The sequence below is a fragment of the Malassezia restricta genome, chromosome IV (assembly GCF_003290485.1).
Source record: "Malassezia restricta chromosome IV, complete sequence".
Classification (NCBI taxonomy): domain Eukaryota; kingdom Fungi; phylum Basidiomycota; class Malasseziomycetes; order Malasseziales; family Malasseziaceae; genus Malassezia; species Malassezia restricta.
The window spans coordinates 681,336-707,002 of NC_040196.1; the positions used below are offsets into that span (position 1 = coordinate 681,336).

Sequence of the window (25,667 nt, forward strand, 5' to 3'; positions counted from 1 at the left end):
CCTCATGCCTCCACGCCAGCGCCCTGGGGCGGCGGCGGCCTCCTGCCCCTCCACCGTCATGAAACGCGAGGTCCTTCCGCCTAGGCCCGTATCGCGGGGACCGCTGCGCAAGAGTGCGCGTCGCAGGGGATGGGTACGTCGGCGTTCCGCGCATGCCCCATCGTACCTCGATGTCGCGATACAGACGGTCTGGGTCTACGTGCGAGCGATATGGCGCATGCTGGTACAGTGGCCGCTGGAGCAATGTTACCGCGTGACGTACGCCGTGTTTTTATCACCTACGTCGCATAGAATCGTACTGCGCATGTTCATGCTGTGTGCCTTGCATTTCACGTGCATGGGACTAGCCTTACTGGCGTTTGGTGCATTTTACTATGCGTGGGTGCCCAAGGTGGCCCTGTCCAAGGACGTGTGGCTGCAGTATGGCGAGGGCGCTCCTTGGGCCGATGTGCGCCTGGACGCGACACCATCCGATGCACTCGTATGGCAGAAGGAAGCGCGCCAGCCGATGTTCGACGTCGACCTGCCGTACGACGTGTCTCTCGATTTACGGATTCCCGTCAACCGCGTGAATGTGGACATGGGCAATTTCATGGTCGACATGTCTCTCCGCACGCATGATGGCACCGTGCTGTATGAGTCACACAGGCCTGTGCTCCTAGTTCCAGATCCTCTATTCCTGCGCTGGACGTCACGCATGTCGCGCATGTTGTGGAAGCCGGTGCTCAGCGAGCCTGTGGCCCCGACTCAATTGGTGCGTGTGCCGCTGCTACGACGCATCGTGCCTCATGCATCACCTATCGACAGTGGCCCTGCCACATTTCGACAGAAAGGATACCTGGTCTCGCAAGCGCACGTCCGCATCGGGCTCACGACGCATCAAAATGTCATCTTGCCCGATCAGCCGCTCCCTTTGGCGCTGCATCCCAGTGTGGTCCAAATTGAGCATGCGACGCTGCGATTTGAAGCATACCTGTCAGGCGCCGCCTATCTTTTATACGCCTATCCGGTTTTTTCGCTGGCCTCCTTTCTCGTGGTGTTTTCGTCGATCGAGTTTGGCGTGGCTGTCACGATATGGCTCGTGTCGTGCGCCTACTTTTCGTGGATCGCCTAGGCATCTCGTCCGTGCGACACGTGCTTAGTAAATATAATAGGGTGGTCGCAGGCGGTGAAGCAGATAGGTTGGCCATGTCCCAGGACGACGCGTCGCTGACGGCTACACTGAGCGCCGCCTTCGAGCTCGCGTCGAGTCATAATGCCGCATCCGAGAAAGTCTTGCAGATGCTGAGTGATGTGGCGCGCACGGCTGATGCCCTGTCAGTGATCAGCCCCAACGACCGCTTGGACGAAATTAGCACGCCAGCTTTGCGTATGTTTTTGATTCCCAGCTTGCAGGCCGACGTGCAGACGCGTGCACGTATCGACCCTGCTGAAGATCGCGTCACGCAGCGCCGGAAGCAGGTGGATGCGTCGATCGGTGCGGCACGTACCTTTTTCGCCATGGTGCGACGACACTCCGCGTTACCTGACTCAGTGGTGACGTTACTGCGTCCGTACATGACAAAAGACGCACAGCAGCCCATGGCACCCGCAGATAAGCGCATGTTCAAAATCCAGGTCTTGAAACTTGAAAAAGCGGCACAGGCACGGCTCGTAGCGTTCCGCGATGCCTATCGGCACAGGCCCACACCGCCCGCTGATGTATTTTATGATCCGCTCGTCGAGTCAGGAGCAGATGACGACGATGATACCGAGATGGTGCCTGTTGTGTCCGCCACGCTCGAGGTCCCCCCTGTCGCGCACCTACGCAGCTATCTCATGCTGCTGATCGTGTTGCATGCACTGCGCACGGCCAACGCACTAGAGTCGCTCCTACAAGAAAAGGAGCTTTTGCAAGCGCCGCCGATGCCCGAAGCGCCTGACGCGCCCACGGACACGACATGGCGCCTTGATCCAAGCTGGACATCGCCTGCATCGGATGCGCCGCTGCTAAGCGAGAGTGGAAGACCGCTGCGCCCCTTTACCATCATACCCAAACGCGAGCAGCTCAAGTCAGAGGTGTTCCGCCCGTCACACCGTCTGCCGACGATGAGCATAGACGAGTACCTGGAAGAGGAGACGCGACGCGGGAGAATTCTTCCGAGCACGGACAAGGACGCACCGACGCCGCGGGCGCAGCGACAAGTCGAGAGCGAACAAGACGGGACGCGCACCGCCGACGAAGCTGAGGAAGCGGCACGGCAAGAGGCCATCTACTGGGACGCCTATACAGAGAGTCACCGGCGTGGCGAGGGCAACACGATGAACCGCGGTTAAGGATAGCGACTCGCATGTGCTTGGATCGTGTGTGCGCGGATACTCGGTGCGGACCATTCGTCGTCGCTGAGGGTGAGGAGCGTGATGCGCAGTGGCGACACCTCGACCTGGATTGGCGCATACGGGACCATTTCGCCATCGACGCTCAGGAACCGCCGCGGCGTGTTGGGGTGCGGCGTGATACGTAATGCGTGGACTTTGATGTAGTGCATGCCGCGGTCAAAAATATGATCACCCGACTCGCCATGCAGCGTTGCAGAGATCTTCTGTAGAGCGGAGGTGCGTTGGTCCTGGATGAGCACGTCCATTAGGCCATCGCTTGGGCAGGTGTATGGGAATGCCATGAGGCCGCGTGACACAAACGGCACCTTGCCGGCATAGACGCTCGAGACGGACACATCGAGGCGCGTCCAGGTATCATCGGTGGGTGGCCGAGCGCTCTCGCTCAGGCGCAGCGGCACGTCGGCGGTCGGCAGCGGATCGAGCACACTTCCGCGCAGCAGTTGGTGTGCGTCTTCGACAGGTAGTGGCGATTCTTGAATGCGCTCGGGCGTCTTCTTCGCGGCATGATACATATCAGCTCGGCTAGCCGTGCCTGACGGACCGAAGCATACTTCGACGGTGATGGGGCATGGCCTGTTCCGCAGCACGGACAAGACGTAGCCGAGTTCGAAGCGGGCGTCACCCATGAAGCGCCATGACTCGGTTCCGATATCGATATCGGCAATAATGCCGATCGCTTGTGACATGAACGAGTAGTACTGGACGTAGGAGCGTCCGTCGGGACCGACGCCATGCAGCGTGTAGGGACAGGAGTAGGCGGACGTAAAGGCATCTTGCGGTTGCGTAACAGTCATGAGCTCGTGTGTATACGGCACACCCTTAATCGCACTTAGGCAGGCATGCACGGCAGAGAAGCCGACGGCCGTGCCATGCAGACTCACAAACAGGCCATTTCCGCTGCCGGCCGGCACCGGCACGACAGGGAGCGTGAGCGCATGGGCTGCATCTGTACGGCACGCAAGACCATTCAGGCTCTCATGCAGAGTGCCATCGCCACCCACACACGCAAGCGCATCGTACTGCGACACGTCAAGCGACTCGCAAGAGCGGTACGCATCACCGCGTTTTTTGGTCTCGACGACGTGTATCGTGCATCGCGCCGCGTTGAATGTAGGCTTGACGACATCATCGAGCATTTTTTTCGCGTGTCCCTTGCCGCCAAACGGGTTGCAGATAATGAGGACTCGTCGCTGGGGTCGCGTTCGGTGATACGCCAGCTGCATGACGTGAGCAGCCCACTCAGCGCCTTCGCCATCGACATGCTGCGCCTCAAACGTGAAAGGCTCGAGCTCTGCAGCATTCTTGTGCCGCTCAGTCCACTGTGTGCGAGAGAGAACGCGTGGAGCGTGACACAAGTGGCGGCGCGGTGCCACCACGGCGATGGACAGAGTGGGCGAAGTCCATGTCACATCAAGAACGAGCTCGATAGGGATATGCAGCCACGTACTCTTGTCGACGACTACCTCCAGTGCGCGGTCGGCTATACACACACTCGCCGCCTTGCCCTGCACGGTCGCCGGCAACGCCCACGGTGAGGCTGCCTTGGTCATGGAGGAAAGAGAGCACCAAGTGGAGTGATGACTATTTGCCCTACAGCTCGTCGTGCGCGGACGACGAGGCCGTTGCCTCCGCGGCGGCTGACGACGCGTCCTGTGTCGCCTTGGTAGCAGCCTTGGCAATGCGCTCATTCATGACGGCTGAAAGCACGTTGATTTTGCGCGTAATGTCGTCGATTTTTTCGCCGGTCAAGGCCGACAGGCCTTGCGCCTGCTTAGACAGCATCTTGGACAAGCGTTCATGCTCGCGCTTCACGTACTCGGTGCCGTCGCGCAGGATACGCTCGAGGACACGCACATAGTAATCAGCCGCCGAGGCCTTGCGCGTGGACGACACATGGTCCTTGAGTTCCTGCACATAGGCCTTCACCTCGTCGAGGAGGGTGCCACGGGCCGCCTCGGTCACGGCCGCGTAAAAGCGAGCGGCGAGGCCATCGAGCTTCGGAAGGCGGCCGGCGAGCGGCGTCAGCGTGCCCTCGAGTGTGCGGAACGTACCGCACTTCTCGTTCATAAACGCAAGCAGCTCCTCGGCCGTGCGCTCCTTGAGGTACGGACGAGGCCACTTGTCGGAAGACCCAGCCGGGAAGAAAGACAGGGTCGGGAAGCTGGCGATCTGGAAGCGCGTGCGGATCTCGGCATTCTTGGGATCGTCTACATCGATCTTGGCCATCACGCAATGCGAGTCGCGCTCCAGCACGCGCGCGACCTGCTCGTAGATCGGCGCCAGACGCTTGCAGTGGCCGCACCAAGGAGCATAAAACTCCACGAGCACGTCGAGGTCAGGATTTTCCACAATGCTGTTGAAGTTGTCGACGTTGAGTTCAATGGCAGCGGGAGGAGCAGGTGGCGGCATACTGCTCTTGATCTGTGACTGTTGCGTCACAAAATCAGCAAGCGCCTCGGTCGTGCGAGGGCCGTTGTACGGCACGCCTTGCTGCGAGTTGGGTGGGAAGTACATGAGCGTGGGGAAGCCGCTCAATTTGATGCGATCAGCCAGCTCGCGATTCGCATCAGCATCGACCTTGGCAATGACGACCTTGTCTTTCTTCTTCGCAAACGCATCCGCCAATTTCTCGTACTCAGGCGCCAGACGCTTGCAGTGACCGCACCAGGGCGCAAAGAATTCCACCATGGCGCCAGCCGACTTGCCGACGACAGCATCATAGTCTGCAGTCTGCGTAAGGTCCAGCACATGGGAAGCCTGTGCCACGGCCGCCACCAGGGCCAGCACCAGCGTCCACAGCCACATCGCGTGCATGTTGGAGGAAACAGAGGCGGTGTGTCACGCGGCCTTATAAGCGGCCCGTGCGTCTATATGCATTGATGACGTGGACACAGAAGCCTGCTACGCCCGATAGCCTGCGCGATCGGGTGCCTGGCCTGCATCATGCTGCCCTTCGTACCTCGCAGCGTAGCAGGTACGAAGCGTGTGCATCCCGCGGGACGGCCGCCACCGCCGCCACCGCCGCCAAAACCGCAATGTCATGCGAGCAGGGATATGCGACCTGTGGCAGCAGCGCTGCTCAATCTCCTCTCGCCATGGTGGGCTGCGCAAAGAGGCGTGTATAGCGGCAATGAAGCCCTAGCAGAGCTGGTCCAGTTGGCCACGAGGCAGGATGTGCATGTGATGCAGTTCCTAGCGAATCCTGTTCTACCAAGGCTGGGATGCACATCCAGCGCGGATTTGTGCGCCGCACTTGAGGCGCTCTATGCTCTGCATGTCGTGCAGCAAGGCAGGGATGCATTCCATGTGCGGCTTGCAGCAGCTGATCATGTGCAAGTCGTGTTTCTCGAGCACGCCGTGGAACACGCGTGCGATGCACTGGAGTTGGCTGAAAGCGTGACGTCGCTCGTCGACGCTCCGCACGTCTACGCAGTTGTATCACCGACAGCGACGCCCATGCAAGTCGAACTGCCTCGGCGGCCTATCCGAGATGCTTTGGTTTGTCTGGATGCTGCATCTGCCGAGGAGCTATTGCTCCGCTATGGCTGGACGTATAAGTCGCGTCCCTTTGGTCCCTCTGCACGCTGCATGACTTGGGACCAGTTTGAGCAGAGACGCGCCGAGTACGAAGCATGGCGGCAAGAGCTCGTGCGCCAGAACATACAGGCAACACGCGCAGCTCAGCACGACCACACAGACTATCCTCAGCATACCATCGTGGCTGTCATGACCGCGCAAAGCGTGGCTGTCGACGCGCTCAAGTCGCGCCTCGCTGCGGTCGCGCCAAATGCGATTGACTATGTGGATGCGCAAAAGCCCAGCGTAATATATGTGCGATGCGCTTCGGCGGCGGCGGCTGCATCGGTGGCGCAGAGCCTAGGACCGCCATCATACGTCCTGCAAGGCGCAGAGCAGGCCGCATACTGGGCCCAGGTGCCACAGCGCGTCCGCCATGCAGCGATGCGACGCAGCCTAAAATATACCCGTGCCGACTGAGAGGGCCACCTGCGTGGCAGGCTCCGATGCCATGAGCTGGCCATCGGCGGTGACATCGAACGTCTCCGGGTCCACCTTGATGACAGGCAGCGTATCGTTGAGCAGCATGTCCTTTTTGGTGAGGCCTGTGCACCGTGTGACAGGCATACAGCGCTTGCTGAGGCCATAGCGGCCGACGTTGGCAAGACTTACTTTGCTGACAAAGGCGATGCTATTTTCGGCGGCACACCGCGGTTGGAAGCCAAATGTCTTGCGCAGGTAGATCGGCTGTACCGTGGGAATGCTGCCATTGGAGTCTCCCGTGTTGCCCATGACAATCTGCCCGCCCTTGATGACCATCTCGGGACGCACGCCGAAGTGCTCGCGCTTATACACGACGAGATCAGCAAACTTGCCGACCTCGACGGATCCCACCACGTGGGAGATGCCGTGTGCCACGGCCGGATTGATCGTGTACTTGGCAATGTAGCGCCGGATGCGTGCGTTGTCGTCCGTGAGCGAGTCGTTGCTGTACGTCGTACGCAGCGGACCGCGCTGGGCCTTCATCTTGTCAGCGAGTCGCCATGTGCGTGAAATGACCTCGCCAATGCGGCCCATGGCCTGGGAGTCGGAGCTCATGATGCTGATCGCGCCAATGTCGTGCAGCACATCCTCAGCGGCAATCGTTTCGGCGCGGATTCGCGAGTCGGCAAATGCAACATCTTCAGCAATGTTCTTGGACAGGTGATGACACACCATGAGCATGTCGAGGTGCTCGTCAATCGTGTTGGAAGCGTAAGGCTGTGTGGGGTTCGTTGATGCGGGTAACACATTGAGCTCACCACACGCACGGATAATGTCGGGCGCATGTCCGCCGCCGGCACCCTCGGTGTGGTATGTGTGAATCGTGCGGCCGTCGATGGCCCGGAGCGTATCTTCCACAAAGCCTGATTCGTTCAGCGAGTCGGTATGGATCGTGCACTGCACGTCATACTCGCCACACACACGCAGGCACGTGTCGATGACGTCGCACGTCGCGCCCCAGTCCTCATGGATCTTGAGGCCCGCGCATCCGGCCTCGATTTGCTCTCGCAACGGTATTTCGCCTGAATCGTTGCCTTTGCCCGTGAGCAGGATATTTATGGGCAGCGTGTCGGTGGCCTGCAGCATTTTCCGGATGTGCCATGGACCGGGCGTGCACGTCGTGGCCCGCGAGCCTGCCGCTGGTCCGGTGCCACCACCGACCAGCGTCAGAATACCTGACGCTAAGCCTTCTTCACACATGTCCATAGACAGCATATGCACGTGTGTGTCAATACCGCCCGCCGTCACAATGAGGCCTTCGCCTGCAATGACCTCGGTGCACGAGCCCACAATCATGTTCTGAGTCACGTACACCATCGTGTCGGGATTGCCGGCGGTGCCGATACCCGCAATATGGCCATCCTTGATGCCGATGTCGGCCTTAATGATACCCGTATAGTCCACAATGAGCGCGTTCGTGATGACCGTATCGAGCACATCAGTGGCTCGCCGTCCTGACGTCTGCCCCATACCATCGCGGAGCACCTTACCGCCGCCGAACGTGCATTCGTCGCCGTACACCGTGCAGTCACGTTCGACGACGGCCCACAGGTTCGTGTCGCCCAAGCACACACGATCGCCCGTCGTGGGCCCATAGAGCGTTGCATACGCCTCTCTTGAGAGTGAAAATGGTTCAGGTGCATCCGGCAAAGGCGTCGTGTCTCTCGCACTCATGCGAGCCTTGTAAGCGGGACCTGTCTCTACGAGAGTGACGCGCCGTGTGTCACCTGGCTCAAAGCGCACGGCGGTGCCCGCAGCAATGTCGAGCTTGTAGCCCTCCGCTTGATCGCGTGGGAACTTCAGGGCCTGATTCACCTTGGGCAGTGGGTAGTGCGAGCCCACTTGTACGGCTCGGTCGCCCGTGTTGGTTATCTCCATCATGCGGCGACGGTACCCAGGGAACAGTTGGATGGGCGGAGCCGTTGTGAGAGCCATGACCTTACCAGGCACAGGGCCTTCAGGCGTCCGAATCTGAGGGAAAATACTGTCGTCTGGCACAGACAGCCCCGAGCCGTACAAGGCTGCTTCCAGGCTGCCGCTCGATGAGCATATGGGATGGACCACAGTGACCAGGAACGTTCCATCCGGGAACGTAGCTTCGATCATGATTTCATGCACGATTTGAGCGACACCTTGGCGAACGTGACGGTATCCCAGGATCGTCTTACCACGCTGCATGAGCGACGCGACGGTGTACTGGCCCGAGCGCGCCATTTCATGCAGCACTGTGCTAAGCAGGGCAATCGTCTCCGTCTCATTGAGCCGGAGACCACGCGCGAGGCGCGTCTGGGCAAGCAAGCCAATCTCGCGCAGATAAAGCTTGTCACGTTCGCGCGGTAGTAGATGCATGGATACAAGAATGGCGCTTGCCGTTCCCGTGGACCTTGAACTTCTCTCCAGCCACGTGATTTCCCCACTACGACGACCATGCTCATCAAGGTCAAGACACTGACGGGCAAAGGTGCGTGCATATGCACCTAGCTAACGCAGTAGAAATTGAGCTACATGTCGAGTCAACGGACAAGGTACGTGCCGCATCACTAATGTGAGATTCTGCGCATCAAGGAGCGCGTCGAAGAAAAGGAGGGTATCCCACCTGCGCAGCAGCGCCTGATTTTCGGCGGCAAGCAAATGTACGCTGCATGCAAGCATCACAACTAACAGGCAGGGCTGACGACAAGGTCGTCAAGGACTATGGCATCGAGGGCGGGACCGTTCTTCACGTATGTCTCACGTGCTTACCCATCAGCTGGTCCTTTCTCTTCGTGGCGGTATGTAGTCGGTGCATACCCCGTACGTAGCATGATCACAGTAGCGAGAGCCACAGCGATGCACCGAGCCTACGGAGCCGCGTCCTCCTGGGCAGCGGACTGGGACCGTGAGCCCTGCTCACCTCCACATCATAACCGGCGCGTCCTCTTTGAGCGGCCCGTCTGACGCGTCGACGCTTTTTCCCGCTCATGGCTGACATACAGACACGTCGGCAGTCAGCGCGTGTGGCGCAAAAGCAAAAGCGCTCACTGGATGCACCGAGCGAGGAGGCAGAGGCGCCTTCACCGAAGCAGACCAAGACGTCGACGCCGGCCACAAAGCCACTGCGCGTTGGTGACACACTTCCATCCGTCGAGCTCGTCGACCAGGATGGCAAGACGGTGAATGTGGGCGAGTTGCGCAAGGTGGTGATATTTACGTATCCTAAGGTATGTGAAGGGCAAGACTGATGGATAGGCCAATACGCCTGGATGCACGAGGCAGGCACAGTGCTTCCGTGATGCGAGCAGCGACTGGAAGCAGGCGGGGTACGACATCTTTGGGCTGTCGAGTGACTCGCCCAAGGCGCAGTCGACATGGGCCAAGGTACGTTGGATATATTCACGCGAAGAAACACGCACTACCGTATCGCCTGTTGTCTGATCCAACGCGGACGGTGATCGGCGCGCTTACCGGGACCAAGGCCAGCACGAAGCGCAGGTACGTGGCTGAGACTGACGCAAGTCACTTTGTTGTTGGCGAAGACGGCACACTTACGCTTTCGACAGTGGGCGTCAAGCCTGGCGAGGTATGTGGCCTGATACTTATCAGCAGAGCTCAAGTGCGGCGCTCATGTCGGTGTCGCCGGCCCAGTAAGGGGCGCGTCCCATCCGAGACCGTGTGCAATGTTCTGAGCGAGTGCGCGTTTGAGGAACTGCTCGCGAGAGAGCATACGCGTGTGTTTAATGAAGCGGTCGAGCGAGAGTTGCTCCGAGTATAGTGCACGACTGAGCTGGTATAGTGTATCTTCAATGGCTTGGTCGTCGGCCATGAGCTGCAGGAGCTGGTTTTCGACAAGACTCGTGGCCGACATCATATGATCGACGTCCGGCTCAGGCCGAGCCTCGAGCTCCCACGTAGTCCGCTTGGCTGTGTCCATCATAGTCGACAGACGCTGCGTGTTGGTGACACAGACATCTCGTACAGCACGCAGGCGCTGCATTTCGTCTTCCAGCGCCGGTGCACCGCGTTCCAGGTCGTCCAAGAGCATGCGCAGCTGCGCATCAGACTGCGTCTGCGCCGCGTACATCTCGGCGACGCGCATCGAGAGTTGCTGGTGGACCTTGGTATGCAGCTCGGTCACGGCAGGATTCATGGGCCGTGGTGGCGCGGGCATCGTCACCTCCGGTACCTCCGTCTCGCGGGGAGAGGCATGGTTCGCTTTGGGAGGAAGAGGCGGCATGGCTGGCACGGTCTGTCGAGGCAGCGGCGGTGGGGCCGGTGGGGACGTGGGGCGCTTGGCCATGACGGGCGGCTCGAGGCTGAAAGCGGCCTGGCATTCACGCACAAGTTCGAGCAGGGAACTTGCTTCAGGCTTGCGCATCCACGTATGTATGTACGGCACCTGTACACACCCTTCTGGCGTGGTGTGTGCGCCGCTGCGTAGTAGCATGTCACGCATGGGCACGACGTAGACAATCGGAGGCTCCTGCGGGTACACGCGCGGGAACCAAAAATGCATGGGTATGTTATATACGCTGCCACGAAATGGCACAGCGATCGTCCCGTCTAGTAGGAGAAGAAGCATCGAGCGGCCGTCATTGTATGCTGCACCGTAAGTGGCGCTGTGGGACGTACTGTACACATCTGTGCGGGGCCGCAGCGTCGGGTACTCAGTCAGGATGGTGTCCATGTCTGACATGATGCGTGCGCGCTCCTTGTACTGCTGAATGAGTCGGTCGGACGTACAGGAACGAGCACCTGGCTGAGCCAGCGAAACACGAGATCATGCATGATGAAAGGCAGAGCTACGAGGCTATGTGGACATGCCTTTTCTTTGTGGAGGCCATCGACGACGTGGCCGAGGCGCTCGAAGGGCTTGGACGAGCAAGTCCATTTGGCCTCGAACAATCCCCTTCTTTTGGCCGCGGCGGTTGATCAGTACTTTGGACTTGCCAGGTGCGCTGCTCTTGTCAAAAACGACGACGGTGCCGGAGCGGCCAGCGCGCGCCGAGCGGCCAGCGCGGTGCAGGAGCTCGAGGGCATTGTTGTTTGCAGCGTGCACAGACCGCTTGGTATTTCGGCCAGCATCAGGTAAGAATACATGCCGTAGGAACGGTCCAAAATCCAGGCCACGCGAGAGCAACGATGTTGTCACTAGCACACGCGGCGCGTCCTGCCCAGGGGGAGAACGACGCGCCAAGTACTCGGATGGTCCAGCTAGAAACGGAGCGAGCGAGGGCGAGGTGCGTGTTTTGCGGTCGCTCCCCTCGCCTGTCCATGCGACGTGATCGACATTCCGCTGCGACAGAAAGCGGCTGAGTTGTTCGACACTCGAGCGCTTATCGCGGAATATTAGCACCTGGTCGTGCTCGCACCCAGGCGTCGTAAATACGCGGAATAACTCCTTGAGCACGGCCAATTCTTTGCTGCCACTAGGATCGACAAACATGACAGATAGACGCCGGGGCAGGTGGTGCAGGTGCGGTGATGCGAGTGTCACGAGCGATGGACAAGCCTCGTCAAAGAACAGGCGCACAGATTTTGGTATCGTAGCGGTCACAAACAACTGCTGGGCCGAGTCGGATAGGTTCTGTAATACTGACATGGTTTCGGAGCGAAAGCCTTCATCCAAGAGCGTGTCGGCCTCATCCACCACGAGCATTTCGACGTTGGTGAGAGAGAGCATCTTGTGCTCTGCCACAAACGAAGGCGTTGACACAAGCACGTCGGGTGAGATCGGTGCGCCATTCCACGTCTCGCTAAAAGAGGCCAGGCGCGCTAGGCGCGCCAAGTCTGCTTGCAGCGTCGCAGAGTACGCTGGCTTAGACGAGCATGCCACGCGAAGCTTGTGTGACGCGTCGTGGCACAGCACTTTGGCTACCTCCGAGATCTGGCGCGCTAATTCATGCGTAGGGGCCAGGACAAGTGCCCTTGGCATGATGCACGGCTCGAAGCCGCCTTGGACGTGCCGAATATCCGCATGCTCCGTATGTGAGCGCGACTGATGAAGACGCTGCAGAACAGGAAGGAGGTATGCAAGGGTTTTGCCACTGCCTGTCTCAGCTGCAATGAGGGTATGCCGCGCCGTGCCATGGCGTGGAAAGAAGTGTGCGAGAGATTGGGCCTGTGGCGTTGTTGGGCGAGCACGCTCGCCGAGTAGGCCATGCACCATACGCAGAAGACCATGCGATAGCGGTGGCGACGTAAATTGGGTCTTTGTTTCGGCTGGAACGAGAGCCTGGGCGAATTCGAGCGCCGGCAGCTCGCCAGGCCGAGCCTCTTCATGGGGCGACGTGCGCCGCCGTGGCGTGGGGTGGCTCAGTCGGTGCCGTAATGGCGTACGCGCGTGCTTGCCTGCTCGTATCCCTGTCGAGAACCAGCGGACCGGCAGCGAAACGCCGTGTGGACGCCACATAAGGAAAAATGGAGGGACGCGTCAGCCATACTTTTTTTCATGGCTCCACCAGGCCGGACCATCGCACAGCTGTGGGTGGCGGGCATTGTAGTGGGCATTTGGCTGCTTGTGCGACGGTGGCTACCATTGTTTCCTGCAAAAATGAGCATGTTACAAGCACCGCATGGTATGGATGCGTACTTGCGCTGGGCCAAGGCCCAGGCCGAGGCGCACTGGGCAGACCCGACGAAGCAGCATATGACGCTCCTGATGGGGAACGAGGCGGGCGACCTTGACTCGGCTGCCTCGGCAATTGCTTTGAGCTACGTGATGAATCATGAGCCACGCTACTTTATGGAAAGGTATGGTCTTCCACCGAGCGTCTATGTGCCTGTGATTCAGACGCCACGAACGCAGCTCACGTACCGCCGGGAGAACCTGCACGTGTACCAGATGATCCACACGACACCCGAGGCACTGCTTTGTGTAGACGACCTAGGAGATATATCGTCGCCGCGGTTCGGGACTACGGCGAACGTGTCGCTGGGACTCGTGGATCACCCGCGCCTCGGTGCAGCGTGGGGCGACAAGGGTCGGCGCGTTGATGTGATTGTCGATCATCATGAAGACGATGGCTCGCACCCTGAGGCAAAGCTTCGAGTTATCCGCAGCCCGTCATCAGATCCTGTTGGATCAGCTGCGAGCTTGGTAGCTAATCTCATATCGCAAGCGCAGGGAGGCAGAGCCTTGCTGACCGAGGTGGCTGACCTGCTCCTCAGTGCGATTGTGCTCGACACACGCAATCTCAAGATGCAGCCATCAGGGAAGGCGACAGACGTGGACGTACATGCGTATGCATACTTACGGCCGCACTCATCCTTCGGCCCATCAGAGGTGGATGTCCGAAACGGTCGCGTGGACACATCGCATACCAAGGCATGGAATGAGGACTTGCAGCGCACAAAGAACGACGTCTCCCATCTCGATACACATGCACTGCTGTCACGCGACCTAAAGATGACGAGTATGTCGGGCCTGCACATTGGTCTGGCAGCCGTGCCGCTGTCCTTTTCGTCCTGGATCAGCGGCGCGTACCGAACTAATGCGCCCGTCGACACGGTCCGGGAAGAGGTTGCTGAGCGTGAGTGGTCGGTATGGTGGACGCAGCTTGCTGGATTTATGCGCGAGAAAGGTATGGATATGGCCGTCGTGCTCCTTTCGTACCGAGAAGCGATGGATGGCAAGACGAAGAGCCGCCGAGACTTGGCGTTGGCGTACTTTGGCCAGGCCCGGTTTCTTGAGCAAGTGGCTTCGTCACTGGAGGCTTTCGGTTCAAAGAAGCTTTTCCACGATGGCGTCTCCCTTGAGCTTGAGACGTGGAAAGGCCAACGACGCGTCCCAAGCGGCAAGCGCGAGCGAAACATGGGTATCCATGGCCATCAAGTGTCTAGTGTGCCGGGTATGACGGCCGTGGTGTGGCGGCAGCGCAACACGAATGCAAATCGCAAAATTGTACAGCCTGCATTGCTTCGCGTGCTGCACCACCTCTTATAGCCATGATGGACAGTGCACGGGATCGAGTTTTACGCGAGACAAGTCAAAGCGCTCGATAAACTCTTCGTCCGACATTTTTTCACCGGCGAAGCGGGCGTACTCCTCAAGGAGACTAATATGACTCCATCTTTGCAGGCGGCGGATGCAGCCCACGACGCACCCCACGCGATACTTGCCCTTGTTGCAGTGGATGAGCACGGGTAAATGGCGCTCGTCGAGGATGTGAGTGAGTGCACTCGCCACCTCGTCCTCGTCCATCTCAGTAAACGGCTCTTTATTCATTGTGACGCGATGATGAAATATGCGTATACCCTCGCGATGCGCCCACTGCACGACATTCTCGCGGTAATCGTCGTTGGCGAGGTATATGATGCTTTTAAGGTTGAGGCGCTTGAGAAAGCTAAAGTTGCGCTCGTTCGGATGCCCACTGCGGTACACACCTGGTGCCACCATGTCAAAATTCAGCGGCGGCACCACCGTCTCGGTCGACGCCGTGCGCGTAATATGACGCAGCGGCCCCACGCCCTCGGTGATCACAACATCGCCTACCTCCATGGTGGTGTGTGGCTCAGATCACGTGCTAACGCCTTTCGGTCCCAGCGGAGCGGCCGCGGCGGTTGCGTCTCGAATCAACGCATGGCGCAGCGACCAGGCCCCAGTTCGGGGCGCGTTGGAGAGGGCGGCTCCCAGCGCCGGATCCCGCTGCCGGGTATTAGTTCTACGGCATCTGCTTTGCGCTCGCGGCGAAACGAGACGCGCGTGTGGCCGTACACAGACGAGATCGACGACTTTGAGGTCGAGACACCTGGTGACGCGGCGCTCCATGAGCTACCGTCTGGCATCATTATGCCCGGTGTAAAAAGTGCGCGCATGTCGCAGGCCAATGCAAGCGCTGCGAATGCGGCGGGCGAGGTACCCAAGAGCCAGCCAGGGCGTGTGACAGCGCTCAAAACAGGCGCCATGTGGGCTTCTCGCGCTCCGCCGCCTAAACTGCCGGGAAGCAAGCCTGGCTTCCAGTTCAAAGGTACACCTATGCGTGTACCGCGCTACTCACTGCCTGTTCGTGCCGAGAAGCCGGTGCGTGCGTCGAAGGTGACGGGTCGGCATGTTCTCTTGCCCAGTGAGAGTCAGTTAGCGCCCATGGCGATGGCTGAGAAGCCAAACAAGGCAGGAGAGGAGGAGGAAGACGACGAAGAGGATGAAGAGGATGAAGAGGATGAAAATGATGTGTCGCAGCAGCCTTGGGAGCAGCGCAAAGGCCCAGTGTACTATACGTTCGAGCGCATGCCTCCGCTGACACGCGCCACGACAGAGCTTCCACGCCTCACCTCGTATGCGGTCTCAACGTCGCTCAATCTGCGCGCCGTGCTAGCTTTTCTTCGTCGTGAGCATGGCGTGCGACCGCGCTTGTACGAAGGGTGTGTGTACGCCCTGTACTTCAAACCGCTGCTGCCAGGCTTCGGACGCGCCTCCGTTCGCAGTTCGCGAGCGCCGCAGACTGGCAGTCCTGGACAGGAAAGTCGACATGAGCGCGAAATCCAGCGGGATGAAGAGAGTGGCTATGTGGGCGACTACTTTGTGCCGCAGGAGGAGCAAGAAATGGATACGAACGGTTACATTCCTGATGAGCACCAGGCGATGGACGCGCCAGCGCCGCAGGCCAGCGTGGCCGAGCCAAGTGATCCTGACTCGGCTGGCGCTCGGGACATGCTGCTTGCCGATGAGGCTGATGAGCGACATGAGTCGCAGCATCGGAGGCGGCGGCGGCGTGTCGTGCGAATCAATGAGGCATCACACACGCATGCCGCCGAGCCAAATGAGCATGCGCCGCAGAGTATTAAAGATGCGCTGGATATGGCTGAGCTGGTACTTTTGCCGTACGGTGTGTTGGTCATGTTCAACTTCACGCAGGAGGAGGAGGAACTGGTCATCGCCGACATCATGCAGTCGGGGGCGATTCGGAACCCCCACAAAATGTACGACCGCGAACTCTTTCACTTCTGCTACGACCCGAATGTGCGTGCGCCGCGTATTCACAACGATTTTTTCACGTTTCGCGAGCCGAACCACTTGCTCAAGCTGTCGTTGGCCCATGCAATTGCGCAAAGCACGAAACTCTCCGAATTTGAAGAGAGTATGCACAAGACACTAGAGTTGACATCGCACATTCCACGCGAGCTTGCACAGACGGGCGAGCTTCGTGTGAGCCGGCGAGGCGCACTGCGTATGTCGGGACACCTGTTCAAGCTGCGTGTGGATGTCAATCTCACGAGCGACGTGCTTGATACGCCCGACTTGTTTTGGGATGAGGCAAGTCTGCAGGCGCTGTATGATGCGATACGCGCATATCTTGAGATTGACGATCGCGCCCAAACACTGAATGAGCGTTTGGCCGTGGCGAATGAGCTCCTCGAGGTCATTCACGAGCACTTTTCCAATGCGGCCATGAGTAAAATCACTTGGATTATTATTATTTTGATTGTTGTGGCATGTATCGTCGCTGTTGGCGAGATCTCTGCGCGACTTATCCTGCACGCTAGGTAGGGTGTAGCTCTGGAAACATGTAGGACTCGAGCGAATGACCTGCCTGTAGTCGCTGTAGGGCATCGACGACGAAAGAGAAGGGCATACGCGCCTGCTTTGTCACACTTCGCTCAGCATCGAGCATGACAAGGCACACGCACTTATCTTGCTCACTGTCCTCGTCGGCCCCCAACATGCGGGCCGCGTTGGTTTCTACGGCGCGCACAGCGTCATCGAGCGTAGAGGCATGTCCTTGCGGCGCTATCATGTGCGTCAGAGCCGACAAGTCAGCTGAATCCTTGCCTGACATAAGCTCAGAGACATAGATGACAGAATAGCACGCGCTGCTCCCGTCTCGTCTACGTCCGGATGCGCCAGCAACGCCACACGCCGCGACATGATACAGGACACCAGCCCCGCTGACCTCGCACTGACCATCTCGATAATCACGTGATTTACATGGATCGAGCCTGCACGACGCGTGGAGAGTCTGGCGGCGGCACAGCGTGGACGACGAACATGCCGACGGAGGAGGCAGCCGCGCCTCGTGATACGCAGGAGGATGGGTCCCTGTCATTCACCGGCCTATATGCGATATCTACCATGTTGAATCACCCGTGGAAGAAGGCTGCGCCGATCCACGCAGGCTCGGCGAGGTTTCCGCCCATCGGTCCCGCGAGTGGACATGCATTGCCACAGATGCCGCCGACGGACATGCACGTTCTGGATGAGTATGTGTCCGAGTTTTCCGACGAGTGGAATAGGTATGAACGTGAGCATGCGCTCATCCGTGCTCACAATGCAACGCCGAGTGCGCTTCCCAAGCATCTGCCGCCCCTGAGCACTGTGCCGCAGGTGTTTTTCAGCAGCGACTTTGACCTCGGGCAGCCATACACGTTCGACCTCGTGACTGAGCGGTACAAGCAGTCGACTACTATGGGCATCGAAGGTGATGCGGATGTATTGCAGTATGGCGTCGTGATGAACCACATGCTGCAGGAGAAGCTGAGCTACTATTCGGACGTGATTGAGCAGCATCTCATTGTGGAAATCGGAGCCAAGAGCGCATCATTCTTTGATGCACTTGCTACGCTGCATCAGCTTCGTACTGACGCCCAATCATGCCTCGAGCGCACCCACTCAGTCTCTCGAAAGCTCCATGCGGTTGACGCATACGTCCGTGACGGACTCGAGATTGCTCGACTGCAAGCTGAGCGCCGAGACCTCGAGGCCCAACAAGATCTCCTCACTCAGGTACAGAAGCTATTAGAGCGGCGCGATCTAGTACGGTTGTCTGTTCAGCACGACGAGTTTGAGAATGCCATGACCCTGCTCGAGGATTTGTACCGTGTCCTGGATGATGCGAGTTTGCCATTGCACCAACTCGAATGCCTCAAAGGAATCCGGCCGCAACTCGAAGCTGAGCAAGGCAAAATGTCTGAGTGTCTTCAAGGGGATCTGGCTGGCATACTCGAGCGCGCGTTGTGGGCGGACGACATGGATGTGGGATGTGTGCAGGCTACGTCGGCTTTGGACAGCGTTCTTTCGCCGCCACAGACAATGAACATTACTTTACCCGCAGATCTTTTGCCGGTCTGGTCGCTGCTTGAGCGTTGTGGTGGCCTCCCCGCTGCGCTTCAAAGCTACACACAGCGGATCGACGACTTGCTTATACGGGGCGTTCGGAGACTCGTTCAGCCCCATGATTTTGCCGCATGTGCAGCGCCCGGCTCAGAGACGCCTCCCCGTACGTGGCCCGAGTATATGCGCGCACTCGCGGCGGTTCTGCGGGCCCTGTGGCTTTATGCACAATGCATGCAGAGCGTGCACGATGCACTAAATCGTGAGGTCGGCCGGAACGTGTTGACGGACGCGACGCAAGCGATTTGGTCGGCCTGTGAGCGTGTCACTGCGGATGTGATATCGCTGACACGCGCGCCGCCCTTGTCACAGCTGGGACGGGATGCCTTTATTGTGTACTTTGCGCTTGTGTGGCGCAGTATGCAGCAGATTGAGGCGGCGTCATCGCAACCGAGTGTTTCGCTACGGAGCCGTGTCTTGAGTCAGGCTAAGACGTACCTTAGTCAGTTTCACCGCGTGCGCGTTGAGCGGGCGGTGCGTGCGATTGAAGACGAAGTATGGACACCCATACCTGTATCAGCCGAGCTGCAGCACACCGTGCAACAACTTGTCGAGATTGCCAGCAGTGATGTGCCGACATACTGCGTTCCATTGACCCTCGACGGCGAGGCCCCTCACGACGCGGTGGTAGAGTCTGAGCAGCAGCGACAGCTCCTCGTTGGCAGCGACAGCTACTTTGTGGTGCGCGCAAGTGGACAAGTTATTGAGCTCCTCAGCGACTACGCACGTGTCATTGTCAATATGCCGACGTTTGCGGTCGAAGCACTCGGGTGGGTCGTCGAATTTCTCAAGCAGTTCAATTCGCGGACATGCCAGGTCGTGCTGGGCGCCGGTGCGATGCGCTCCGCTGGTTTAAAAAACATCACGGCACGACACTTGGCTATCGCAGCACAGTCGCTATCGCTGATGATGGCGTTAGTGCCGTCGCTGCGTGAACTACTCAAGCGGCACTTGAAGCCGTCGCAGTTTGTGCTCTTGAGCGACTTTGACAAGCTGCAAAACGACTTCCGGGAGCATCAGTACGAGATCCATGCCAAGCTTGTGTCGATCATGGGTGACCGAGTGCAAGTCCACAGCAAGGCGTTAGCAAACACGGACGTGAACAAGTGCGACGGTCATCTCCAACCCATACAGGATCTCGTGCGCGAGACGGGCACTCTATTTCGTGTCATGACGCAGTTCCTTCAGCCTGCTGTCGTACAGACCATCAGCACGCGTGTGTTTACGGACATTGACATGCGCATGGCTCATGCGATCACGGCTGTTGACGTGCGTACACTAGACGCACATAAGTTGCTCATATCTGACGTCGAACTGCTGAACGAAAAGATGCATGCGATTGATGCTTCATGGCGCGGTGACAAGGTTACCGAAGCAGCTAAGGCAAAGAGGCCGCGCTTATCGATCGATGCGCGCAGGGAAGGCACGCCTACCCTAGCCTACAAAGCACGTAAGAGTTTCGGAAAGCGGCCACCAGCTACTCAATCTCCACAGATTGAGACGAATGAGGCATTCCAAGCGCCTCCCGAGTCGAAACCAGCGGAGAAAGGGCAAGATGAGGAAGCGAAGCAGAAGACCCCGCAACCATCGATACCTGAAAACAAAGCACCAAACGAGCCTGCCACAAACGAGCCTGCAGCAAACGAGCCTGCAGCAAACGAGGCCCAAGAGAGCGTGCCTAGCACCGAGGCTGAAAATACGGCTGAAGGCAAGGCGGAAGACAAGGTGCTTTCGCCATCCACCCCTGCTACACCTTCTGGACCCAAGTCCAACGCAGACGAACGTGTTGAGACTCCACTGTTGCCGTCGCAAGTGGTTGCAGGTAATGCTCCTCTCGAAAATGCGACGCCCACTAAGCCGAAAGATGCAACTTTCACACCAACACCACGCAAAGGACGTGTGTCGCTCGAGCAGCGACTTGCCGAGGCTGCAAAACGCCGTGGTGCGCAGCGGATTCAGACGCAGCAAGCAAAGGAAATGCCCTCGCCACCCTCGACACCGCTTTCTTCCAAACCGTCGCTGGCTGAAAGACTTGCTGGCGCGACGAAGCAAGATACCAAAGACTCGGACGAATCCTCCTCGCGCACGAAAGAAACATCCAAAGAGACAGGCGAATTGAAGCGTGAGAACACTAGTGAGTTACAGCATATTGAAGAGCCGAACGCCGAGACTTCTGGTGCAAACAAAGAGCCCAGTCAAGAAAAGGAAACTAGCCACGCTGGAGAAAGGAAAACCAAGCAGCATGATAAGACTCAAGACTTGAGTGCTAGAAAACAGCCCAATGAAGTCGAGCGCGGCAACGACCAGGAAGTCGGTGCGGTGAAGGAACTGCGTGACAACCAAAAAAACGCGAGCGTTGAGGAACTCGGTCAAACTGAGGAACCTAGGTTAGAGGAGAAAACGACTCGATTTGCCGAAACCGTTGGAGCTAAAGAGCCCAGTGATGCAAAACAACCGAGCAATTTTGAAGAAAACAGTCATGCCCTGGAGCCTATTAAAGGGGAAGCATTTAGTGAGTCAAAAGGGCCTAGCGATGGAACCTCCAAAGATTCCGCGGAGCAGAGCAAGGACCAGAAACCCAGAAATGACATGGAACCAAGTCTTGCCGGAAAATTCAATAAAGCCGAAGGGCCCTGTGATATGCTTGAACTTGACAGAGGGTCCGGCGATGCAAAACCTGAACACGCCAAAGAGCCGAGCGAGACAAAAGAACCTCTTGATACCAAAGAAGCGACGAATCAAAGTCATTCGGATGAATCTGGTGAGCCAGGCTCAACAAGTGATACCAATCGGATGAACGAGTCTGAATCTCTCTTGGAGCATTCTCTCGAACCAAAGCCAAATGCGTCGAGCGAATCGACTGAAACAAGCGAACCAACAGGCACGACCATCCGGTCAGATAGGGTCGATTCAAGTCAAGCGACCCCAACAGACCTTGCCGCCGAATCTGCAGAGGAGCCATCCACTATCGCATCGTCGTAGTATGTTTACAATACACTAGTCATCATCTATTCGGGCCATGGCTGGATTCGCTTTGCCACGCCGACGTCCACGTCGTGGACGTCCACGTCGTGATTGATCTCCACGTTGAGCTAGACGTGCTTCTTGTTCCTGTACACGCCGACTTTCTTCCTCGAACCAGCGCTCAAACGCCTCAGCTTCCTGGCGATCACGGTCTGCCTGCTGTTGTGCAACGCGTTCTTCATGCAGGATTTGTGCAAAGCTCTTGGGTTTAATCTGTTGAGCACGCTGCTGTACCATGGCTGCTTGTTGTTGTGCTTGGATCTCAGCAAAGGATTGGGCTGGCGGTGTCCCGGGCAATGATGGGCCGGGAAGAGAACTGGGTGAAGTGCCCCACACATCCGACTTGCGTGACTTGGATGAAGTAGGTTTCCATGCGGGTCGTGATTCGGAAGAAAGTGCCCGCTGTTGTTGTTGCTGCTGCTGCTTCTTGCGCTCCTTTTGAGTGACTTTGGTGGCCAACGACATTTGTATGACGGACGTCTGTGCACCAGGTGTGATAGGAGAAGTCGTAGAAGGAGGTGATAAACCCATAGGCCGCTGCTCTTTCTGCGAGGATCGCGGCGCACTCATCGGCGGAGACGATGCGAGGGGTGCATCAGAAGAACGCCGCGGTTGCCGAGGGGGTCTCGCACCCACAGTTTGCCATGCTGGTTCTGGCAAAGGTTCTGGCGCGACATCGTCCATGGTAAACAAGAGGCTCTCGTCACCTTGCAGCTGTAGTGAAGGAGTACTGGGTGCGGGCATATCGTCAACAGGTGCAATGCGAGGCGACTTCATACGTTTGGGCACTTTGAGGCACGCCAAATTGAGGGATGGTTTGGGCAAGTCGAGCTCGGCAATGTAGTCCTGATGCTTTATCGAAAGCGCTAGCATGCGATCACGAGCGAGAGATCGATGTAAGACCCGGTCCTGCTGCGCCTGAATATATTCGGCAAGAATACGGCGCTCCCTCACGTCTAAACTCGATAGGCATCCCATTTCCAGCAGCGTCTCGAGATGACGCGTTGCGTACTCCATGCAAACCTGGCTAAAGGCCGGTGCGTTGAGACGCAGTGCATCGGACAAGAGTGCAGCGACATTCGTGGGCTTGACTCGAGGTGACAGGAAGCCATATGTGATATGCTGCAGCTTCTCTAGCAGCAGTTCATCGGCGAGCTGTAGTACATCCAGCACAAAGTCAATAAATTGGTCCGGCGACTTATCTTCATCCGTGCCCTGGAAAGCAGCAGTATCCGCGTCCATATACAGGAAGGCTAGACCAACACGCATGATAGGCCACGTCCAGTGCGGCATATCGATATGTACGTAGCCGGAATCACCCCGCATCGCGCGCCAGTCCAACAGAGATTCGAGCATAGGCGAGCGACGCAAAAAGATGGAATGGCATGTGATATCCGCGTCAGCTAGATGTAGCACAACATCCGCACCGGGCAGAGGTTTCTGAGTAAGCAAACCCTCGAAAAGTTCATGGAGCTGGGGATGCAAAGTTTGACGGGGCGGCTTGACGAGTCGAGATGCAAGAAATTCTTGCAATGCTGTCATAGACAGGGAGGTAGCCCACTCGTATAGCTCAGAATACACAAGGCGGACGTCAAAGTCCGCCTGACGCGCTTGTTCTGCGACCAAGTATCCGACGCTGGCGCACCATACCGGAGGCATGTCGTCCGTATAAAGATAGAGTAAGAGGAACATGGCGGATGCAAAAGACAATTTTCCACAGTCCACGGTGTGTGCGTCGCGCACCTTTACGCCATATGCCTCGCCGCCCCGCCACACAACAGAGGCAAGATTCGGGATGCGCAAGGCGAGCATGAGGCGGTGCACGGGAATGGCGTAAGCGCCATGTTCAACAAGTAGAACGGCATCATGATGAGACGCATTGTCCCGTGATACGAATTTGGACCGCGCTTCGTTTATGTGCGATAGCAGGGCCTTGGCCTGCGACACATAGCGCGGCACATGAGAGTTAGATAAGTCTTCCTCGTTCTCGTCGCCATTGTCCGTGTGTAACGTTTCGCATGCGACTGGGCCGGCTATGAGCATGCCTTGAATTGGCGATACCAGCGACACGAGATCCTGCTCCAGTGAGCGGCCACGGATAGGTATAGTTGGCAGACGCCAGGGTACTTGCATAGCAGCAAAGCTGCCTGTCACATTGGCCCTCACTTGAACGATTCGCTGCAAGTAAGGAACAAGTTGGAATTTGGGAGTTCGTGACTTGACTTTCAGCTCCAACTTTTGGGCACGAACGTAGACATGGCCATCAGCAGTGCATAGAATCAAAGCATTATCATTTCCAATTGCGACATCGCGAACAGCCGAAAACTTGCGCCGAACACTCCAAACAAGGTGGGGACGAGGCGGCACAACTTTGGCGCCCGTCGTGCTGGAGTGCTCCACGTGGAAGGTAAACAGGTCGCCCAGATCCGACAGAGCAGCGAACGTTGTGCCGGAGCAAGTGAGTTTACGGATGCAAGGCTTGGGCTGCATTTGACGTGGTCGAAACATGCCGACGTCACTCGTCACACGCGGTGATGGGAACATTACACGATAGTTCGCGTCGCCATGAAGAAGCATGACATCCCACGATTCCAACAGGCAAGCCGTGGCAAATTCTGTCGCGGCCACTTGGCGGACAGGCACGCTCACTACGGTGACACGTCGTGGTTGCACTTGCACCGGAGCAGAATGGCGGTCGTACCCAAGTTGGCCATTGTTCGTGCCCCATGTGTACAAGGCACTGGCAGTGTAGGCGACAGAATGCAGTCGACTCGCCGCAGCGCCAATAATCACCTCACGTTTCAATGGTCCTTGCACTCGCCGCGGCGTGACTTGTAAGTCTAGCTCGACGCCACTGACGTCCGAAACCGGACCTTGCAGTGAGTGCTGATTTGGATGACTTGTGGCACCAGATCGCTTGGTGCCGGACGACGAGGACACGACGCCCAGCCCTTCTTCAATAGCGTAGCCTAACTGAGCCATACGGTTCGAGCCGAAGGTATACACAGCGCCAGTTTCAGTGACAATAATAGTGTGATCGGATCCTGCAACGACAATGTTTGCTGTATCACTAAAGTCACGCAGTGGCTCAAATGTTGGCAACGACTGCGCTGAGCGTCCCAACCGAGCCTGAGATCCGATGCCGCAAACGTATACATTTTTGCGGGGCTCATTAGTGGCGAGGACGGTATGCCAACGTGACATGGAAATATCACGAACATGAGGTCGATTAAAGCGGGCGCCAGCAATGAGTGGTGTGCGTCGCTCGTTGCATTTGAGCTTGACGCGCTCAGGCAACGCGCTATCATTGCCGTGGCTAAGCCCCAGAGTGTAGTTTCGGTTGCCACCCCAGACAAATAAGTCGGCTCCGCTGCCTTCGTCCATATTACTGGGGCATGTCCCTTCAACGGTCGTGTTGTACAAGTCGAACGCCGTGAGGCCTTCCCAGTCTTTGATGTAGTAGTCAATATCCGTGCGCTCCAGCAGTATGAGTGCGATGTGGATATGACCTGCATATAGTGCACGATGCAGTGCGGTCCAGCCGCTCTCCTCGTCCTGGAGATTAACATTCACAGATGGATGCGTCAGCAGGAGCTGCAGAAACTCAGTGGCCAACGGATCGTCGCTGGCACACAGTAGATGTAAGACAGTGCGACCGAAGTGATCACGGCGATTGACCTCGGCTGGTGCGCAGGGACCATGAGAAAGGCCACTCGCACTCGTGCCAAACGAGGCCGGTGAACGCCCATGGGACGATGAGCGCTCAGAAGGGTTCCCCTTGACTGCATTTCGTTAGCAGACACGGCATACATACGCACTCGTCGGAAACGCGCGATATCACGCACGCTCCAACAATCGAGGAGGCTAGGTACAGAAAGCATTTGACTCAGTTCCGTATGGCGGCCATATTGACCGAGCGTGGAGAACCGCGTTCGGCTCGTGGACCACGGTCACGTACGCGTCACCTCAGTCATGACGCCTCCACATGTATGTACACGTGATACAATGTCTGGGGCTCATCTGACTTCGCCAATAGCCATACACTGACCTGCTTTGTGCATGAGCATGGGCCGAGCGTATACAGATGAGGGTTTGATGGCGCCTGTATCATGTTTTAAAT

At 57.8% G+C, this 25,667-nt stretch overlaps 15 protein-coding genes and 1 non-coding gene across 16 annotated transcripts; 9 read left to right on the forward strand and 7 right to left on the reverse strand.

Annotated features, from left to right (window-relative positions):
• Window positions 1-58: 58 nt before the first annotated feature.
• On the forward strand, window positions 59-1,114 carry MRET_2772 (seipin; the record flags this gene model as incomplete). Its single annotated transcript, XM_027629399.1, has 1 exon — window positions 59-1,114. One exon carries the CDS (start codon window positions 59-61, stop codon window positions 1,112-1,114), a length of 1,056 nt encoding a protein of 351 aa, XP_027485002.1.
• Window positions 1,115-1,188: 74 nt separating this feature from the next.
• MRET_2773 (immunoglobulin-binding protein 1) lies at window positions 1,189-2,316 on the forward strand (the record flags this gene model as incomplete). The annotated part of the gene is made up of 1 exon (XM_027629400.1): window positions 1,189-2,316. The coding sequence occupies one exon, from the start codon at window positions 1,189-1,191 to the stop codon at window positions 2,314-2,316; it is 1,128 nt and encodes a 375-aa protein (XP_027485176.1).
• On the reverse strand, window positions 2,313-3,929 carry MRET_2774 (sphingosine kinase; the record flags this gene model as incomplete). The annotated part of the gene is made up of 1 exon (XM_027629401.1): window positions 2,313-3,929. The coding sequence occupies one exon, from the start codon at window positions 3,927-3,929 to the stop codon at window positions 2,313-2,315; it is 1,617 nt and encodes a 538-aa protein (XP_027485171.1).
• Window positions 3,930-3,969: 40 nt separating this feature from the next.
• MRET_2775 (protein disulfide-isomerase A6) lies at window positions 3,970-5,184 on the reverse strand (the record flags this gene model as incomplete). The annotated part of the gene is made up of 1 exon (XM_027629402.1): window positions 3,970-5,184. One exon carries the CDS (start codon window positions 5,182-5,184, stop codon window positions 3,970-3,972), a length of 1,215 nt encoding a protein of 404 aa, XP_027485170.1.
• Window positions 5,185-5,322: 138 nt separating this feature from the next.
• On the forward strand, window positions 5,323-6,375 carry MRET_2776 (uncharacterized protein; the record flags this gene model as incomplete). The annotated part of the gene is made up of 1 exon (XM_027629403.1): window positions 5,323-6,375. One exon carries the CDS (start codon window positions 5,323-5,325, stop codon window positions 6,373-6,375), a length of 1,053 nt encoding a protein of 350 aa, XP_027485173.1.
• Window positions 6,352-8,787, reverse strand: MRET_2777 (urease; the record flags this gene model as incomplete). Its single annotated transcript, XM_027629404.1, has 1 exon — window positions 6,352-8,787. The coding sequence occupies one exon, from the start codon at window positions 8,785-8,787 to the stop codon at window positions 6,352-6,354; it is 2,436 nt and encodes an 811-aa protein (XP_027485172.1).
• On the forward strand, window positions 7,632-7,920 carry MRET_nc0006. The gene has a single exon (XR_003525363.1).
• Window positions 8,788-8,865: 78 nt separating the features above from the next.
• MRET_2778 (ubiquitin-like protein Nedd8) lies at window positions 8,866-9,217 on the forward strand (the record flags this gene model as incomplete). The annotated part of the gene is made up of 5 exons (XM_027629405.1): window positions 8,866-8,899; window positions 8,932-8,963; window positions 8,989-9,071; window positions 9,107-9,161; window positions 9,188-9,217. 5 exons carry the CDS (start codon window positions 8,866-8,868, stop codon window positions 9,215-9,217), a joined length of 234 nt encoding a protein of 77 aa, XP_027485169.1.
• Window positions 9,218-9,398: 181 nt separating this feature from the next.
• On the forward strand, window positions 9,399-10,065 carry MRET_2779 (peroxiredoxin Q/BCP; the record flags this gene model as incomplete). The annotated part of the gene is made up of 5 exons (XM_027629406.1): window positions 9,399-9,638; window positions 9,667-9,795; window positions 9,821-9,909; window positions 9,934-9,997; window positions 10,024-10,065. The coding sequence occupies 5 exons, from the start codon at window positions 9,399-9,401 to the stop codon at window positions 10,063-10,065; spliced, it is 564 nt and encodes a 187-aa protein (XP_027485168.1).
• MRET_2780 (ESCRT-I complex subunit TSG101) lies at window positions 10,040-11,202 on the reverse strand (the record flags this gene model as incomplete). Its single annotated transcript, XM_027629407.1, has 3 exons — window positions 10,040-11,016; window positions 11,047-11,131; window positions 11,158-11,202. The coding sequence occupies 3 exons, from the start codon at window positions 11,200-11,202 to the stop codon at window positions 10,040-10,042; spliced, it is 1,107 nt and encodes a 368-aa protein (XP_027484859.1).
• A 22-nt stretch (window positions 11,203-11,224) lies between these two features.
• MRET_2781 (ATP-dependent RNA helicase MRH4, mitochondrial) lies at window positions 11,225-12,826 on the reverse strand (the record flags this gene model as incomplete). Its single annotated transcript, XM_027629408.1, has 1 exon — window positions 11,225-12,826. One exon carries the CDS (start codon window positions 12,824-12,826, stop codon window positions 11,225-11,227), a length of 1,602 nt encoding a protein of 533 aa, XP_027484860.1.
• Window positions 12,827-12,865: 39 nt separating this feature from the next.
• On the forward strand, window positions 12,866-14,359 carry MRET_2782 (exopolyphosphatase; the record flags this gene model as incomplete). The annotated part of the gene is made up of 1 exon (XM_027629409.1): window positions 12,866-14,359. The coding sequence occupies one exon, from the start codon at window positions 12,866-12,868 to the stop codon at window positions 14,357-14,359; it is 1,494 nt and encodes a 497-aa protein (XP_027484861.1).
• MRET_2783 (tyrosine-protein phosphatase SIW14) lies at window positions 14,354-14,914 on the reverse strand (the record flags this gene model as incomplete). Its single annotated transcript, XM_027629410.1, has 1 exon — window positions 14,354-14,914. The coding sequence occupies one exon, from the start codon at window positions 14,912-14,914 to the stop codon at window positions 14,354-14,356; it is 561 nt and encodes a 186-aa protein (XP_027485238.1).
• An 81-nt stretch (window positions 14,915-14,995) lies between these two features.
• MRET_2784 (YagE family protein) lies at window positions 14,996-16,903 on the forward strand (the record flags this gene model as incomplete). Its single annotated transcript, XM_027629411.1, has 1 exon — window positions 14,996-16,903. The coding sequence occupies one exon, from the start codon at window positions 14,996-14,998 to the stop codon at window positions 16,901-16,903; it is 1,908 nt and encodes a 635-aa protein (XP_027484863.1).
• Window positions 16,904-17,401: 498 nt separating this feature from the next.
• Window positions 17,402-21,505, forward strand: MRET_2785 (vacuolar protein sorting-associated protein 54; the record flags this gene model as incomplete). The annotated part of the gene is made up of 1 exon (XM_027629412.1): window positions 17,402-21,505. One exon carries the CDS (start codon window positions 17,402-17,404, stop codon window positions 21,503-21,505), a length of 4,104 nt encoding a protein of 1,367 aa, XP_027484864.1.
• Window positions 21,506-21,520: 15 nt separating this feature from the next.
• Window positions 21,521-25,428, reverse strand: MRET_2786 (BTB domain and ankyrin repeat protein; the record flags this gene model as incomplete). Its single annotated transcript, XM_027629413.1, has 2 exons — window positions 21,521-25,329; window positions 25,362-25,428. 2 exons carry the CDS (start codon window positions 25,426-25,428, stop codon window positions 21,521-21,523), a joined length of 3,876 nt encoding a protein of 1,291 aa, XP_027484865.1.
• Window positions 25,429-25,667: the final 239 nt, after the last annotated feature.